Consider the following 4,061-nt stretch of genomic DNA (forward strand, 5'->3'; position numbering starts at 1 on the left):
TCACTTTTGCCTGGTTTGATGACAAAGACCCAACAACATCCAAGGGGTTTCACTCCACTGAATGGGTTGACAACATCCCATGCATCAAGCTCAAAGAATTTATCAACTTCATAGTTTGCTGCCTGAATCCACTTTGACACCCCAGGAGCCGTCAACACCAACTTGATGTTCTTTGGAAGGCGTCTGTCATTAGTTACTGGGAGATTTGACATTGCCTCTTGTTTGGATTTGAAAGAATCCAAAGGACTAAGAGGTGCATTTCCTTAGTAAAATAGCTTGTTAGATGTACAACTTATATGATGTAGAGATTTAGCTAGTAGAGAAAGAGCAAGCAACTGGCAGCTCTTTCTTAGGAAAAAGATTGATGGCCTTGGTTGGTTCACCAGGCTGATGAGAGTAGATAGAGAGTAGATTTGGCACAGAACTGTTGCGATGTTGGTTGTTAGTTTGTGCTCTTTCAGTTTTCTTGTCTTAGACTCTCTTACTTGACAGGGCCTGAAGACTCCTATTGTCCTGCTGTTTCAGCTTTGGCGAAACAATGTAGTAGAAGCTCAACATTATCTGTTGATAACAGCGAGGTTCTCTCTAGTCTGATGTTTCTCTGTGCCTTGCTTTTTAACTCAAACACTCACCGTCTTTTTTTTCTCCTCTTTGAGTAGTTACAACATGAGTTTTGGTCTTCACCTGATCGACGATGTCTGATAGGATATAAGATAGCGTTAGCTGATCTGTTGCACCAGTTGACAACAGGTCTCATCCTTACCTTTGGTTTTGGTTGAGATCCTGTTGATTAACGGTCTTGGACAGTGTTCTTCCACGTGTCTGGTTTTGCTGCTCGCGGGTGCCAAGACTGTAATCGTCAAAGCGATGTAATCATTATCTGCATTTCTCCGCTGTGTGGCTATTTGGACTGCGGGAAATGGTTCACTTTGCTTACCATTTTCCACAGCTGTTTGGGATCCCGGCAGCCTTCTCACTTTGTGAGGATGTTGCATTTCACCTTGGCGTGAATTCTCACAGGATTTAGCATTCACTTCTGTCTCTTCTTCTCCAAGTTTCAGGACAATTTGATTCAAGATCATGTCCAAATCACCTTTCTTTGGTATTTTCTTCTTGACCGGAAGATTCTGGAGCTCAGGGAAGATGACTGTTATCGAATGCAGTATACACCCATTGCGGCTTGAGTGAATGAGCCAACCACCTCCCAAAGCCAGATAACCAATCAACTGACGTTCAATTGCGTGTTGGGACAGCTTATCCCTTTTTTTTCTTTGGGAATATGCACAATTGCCTGCGCGCCGAAGGGGTATAGAGCATTAGGATCAATCTCAATCCCATACAGGGTGGTAGCTGGACACGAGTTGATCTTCTTGTTTGGGATCCTATTGTGAATATGCGCAGCCAGTTTATATGGGTAGCTCCAATATGGTCTTGGCATCTGGGATTTATGGAGCATTGTCCTTGCCATGTTGCCTGAGGTGCAGTTAACCCATTCCGCTTCACCGTTTTGCTCTGGGCTATATGGAGGAACTGGTGCTAACCCCACGCCCAAAGGGATCAGAAGCTTCTTCAAAGATATGCTGTATACTCCGGCACATTCTTGCAACGGATGTTCTTGGGAAATCAGCCAAAAGTGTTTTTTAGATGATTGAGCCAGGACATAATTTTGCTTGGTACTTCACTTCTTTTGGGCCATCACTTCACACCATATGTAGGTCAAGGAAGGGTCTCTCATATTGTTTTACGGACATGTCATGAGGGAATGGACCAGCCACATCTGAGGCAAGTAGGTTGAGTGGGTTTTCATGTGGTATGAGGGAGTTACTGCCGGGGGACTTCTTAGCAATGCTCTTAGACTTAGTGCATTGGGTACAGAAGAACGACTCCCAAGTCTTGCCTTGGACTTCATCAGGGTGGTGCACGTTGAGGTATCTCCAAACAACCTCTTTGGATACGTGACCACGTCTGTGATGCCACAAGAAAGGGTTGAAAGACAGATGCTGGGTAACTTTATTCAATTGCAGGGATTGATTGAGATGAGAAAGAAACCAGCAAAAATTCTTGTACAATGTATTGAAAATAGCATTGTTTGGACTAGTTGAGGTTGCTGATCTTCCTTGAAAGTTAAATTTCCAGCCGGCCTCTGTCAAGCAACCTGCCGTTGCTCACTTCTGGGATATCTAGCTGGGGTAGATGGTTGTGCTTTTGCCGAAGGATTGGTCCGGGGGCAAGTAGTTTGAAGCAGGGGCATGGTGTCCATCTGGTGGAGGCCCTGTTTCTCCCGATGGGATGTCTTCCCAAAATGCCCGGCAGTTGTTGTACCAGTGCCTGTTCTGCTTGCAGTACATAGTGGCACTTTATGCCCCATTTGCCCGTGAGGTTGACCTCCCTTTTCGATCGACAATTGCGGTTTATGTAGGTTGGGCTGCCATTCTCCGGGTGCTCACGGGGGAAGCTTGCCATCTCCGGGGCTGCACTCTTATACAATTTAAGCCCGTCCACCCAGCCCCAGCCCCAGCCCCAGCCCCAGCCCCAGCCCCAGGACCAGCCAGGATGGTCGGCCACTCCAAGCAGCTCAGCCACGCCGCCATCCTCCTCATCCCCATCGACCCCGCCAGCCCCAGCCCCAGCCCCACCAGCCGCACACCCACCCTCACCCTGCTGCTCACCATCACCCTCTCGGCATCCCTCACCCTGCTCAACAAAGCCATCTACACCGCCTTCAGCTTCCCCTTCCCCTTCTACCTCCTCGCCACCCACTTCGCAGCCATCTCCCTCACATCCCGCATCCTCGCCACCACCCTCCGCCCCGCCCAGCTCGCCGCCTACCACGACCGCATCACCTGGCGCTTCTGGTCCCGCAACGTGCTCTCCGTCGGCCTGGCCTATGCATCCGCCATCCTCTGCTCCAACCTCGCGTAAGCCCCATCCCCACAGCCACCCTATCCATATCCATCTGCTGACCCCTCCTCCGTCCACAGCTATCTCAGCCTCAGCGTCTCCTTCGTCCAGATGTCCGTCTCTCTCTCTCTTAAACCACACACACACACACTCACACTCACACACACAGAACTAACACACACACAGGCTCAAGGCCTTCACCCCCGTCATCCTCGTCCTCGCCACCGCCATCCTCGACCGCCAAACCCCGCCCATCCACACCTCCATCGTCGTCCTCGCCATCTCCTCAGGCGTCGCCGTCGCCGCATACGGCGAGATCCAATTGTATGCACGCCCCTCCCCACACACACACACAGCCAGCTGACACATCCCTCGCCCAGCGTGCTCGTCGGCGTCCTCTTCCAGCTCGCAGGCTCCCTCGCCGAGGTCGCCCGCCTCATCGCCACCCAGCGTCTGCTCCAGGACCTCAACGTCGACCCCCTAGTCGCACTCAGCGCCCTCTCCCCCGTAAGCAACCCCCTCCCCACTTACACACACACAGAACTAACACACACACACACACACAAGATATGCTTCGCCATGGCCCTCCTCCTCGCCCCGCTCTTCGAGGGCCTCCAGCCCCTCTTCCTCATCGTCCCCCGCATCGGCCTCCCCCTCCTCGCCGGCTCCATCCTCCTCGCCCTCGCCCTCAACATCGCCGTCCTCTTCCTCGTCAGCTCCACCAACGCCCTCGTCCTCACCCTTGCCGGTCCGTCTCCTCCCACCCACCCATCCCCCGCGTGTGTGCTGGGCTGACCTTCTCCTCCACCCCAGGCATCCTCAAGGACATCTGCCTCATCCTCGGCTCCGTCCTCTTCCTCGGCTCCCACGTCTCCTCCACCCAGATCCTCGGTTACAGCCTCGCCGCCTCCGGCCTCCTCTACTTCAAGTTCGCCGTCCAGCCCTGCCCCCTCCCCTGCCCCGACGACCCCCACCACCACCACCCCGTCTCCCCCGGAAGCTCGCCCAAGATCCCCGCCTGGTCCCCCGACTACCCGCACAGATACGAGGCCCTCCCGCTCGCCGACCGCGGTCCGTCCCACACTCACCAACCCTGACCATCCCGTCTTCTGACCCCTCTCTCTCTCTCTTTTACAGAACCCTCGAAACTCGACAAGTAA

General features: G+C 53.1%; 1 protein-coding gene across 1 annotated transcript; it reads left to right on the top strand.

Annotated features, from left to right (window-relative positions):
* Positions 1–2,553: 2,553 nt before the first annotated feature.
* PtA15_9A673 (uncharacterized protein) lies at positions 2,554–4,061 on the top strand (the record flags this gene model as incomplete). The annotated part of the gene is made up of 6 exons (XM_053172907.1): positions 2,554–2,918; positions 2,982–3,014; positions 3,282–3,408; positions 3,726–3,829; positions 3,902–3,972; positions 4,039–4,061. 6 exons carry the CDS (start codon positions 2,554–2,556, stop codon positions 4,059–4,061), a joined length of 723 nt encoding a protein of 240 aa, XP_053024101.1.

Source organism: Puccinia triticina, chromosome 9A (assembly GCF_026914185.1).
Source record: "Puccinia triticina chromosome 9A, complete sequence".
In the NCBI taxonomy this organism is placed as follows: domain Eukaryota; kingdom Fungi; phylum Basidiomycota; class Pucciniomycetes; order Pucciniales; family Pucciniaceae; genus Puccinia; species Puccinia triticina.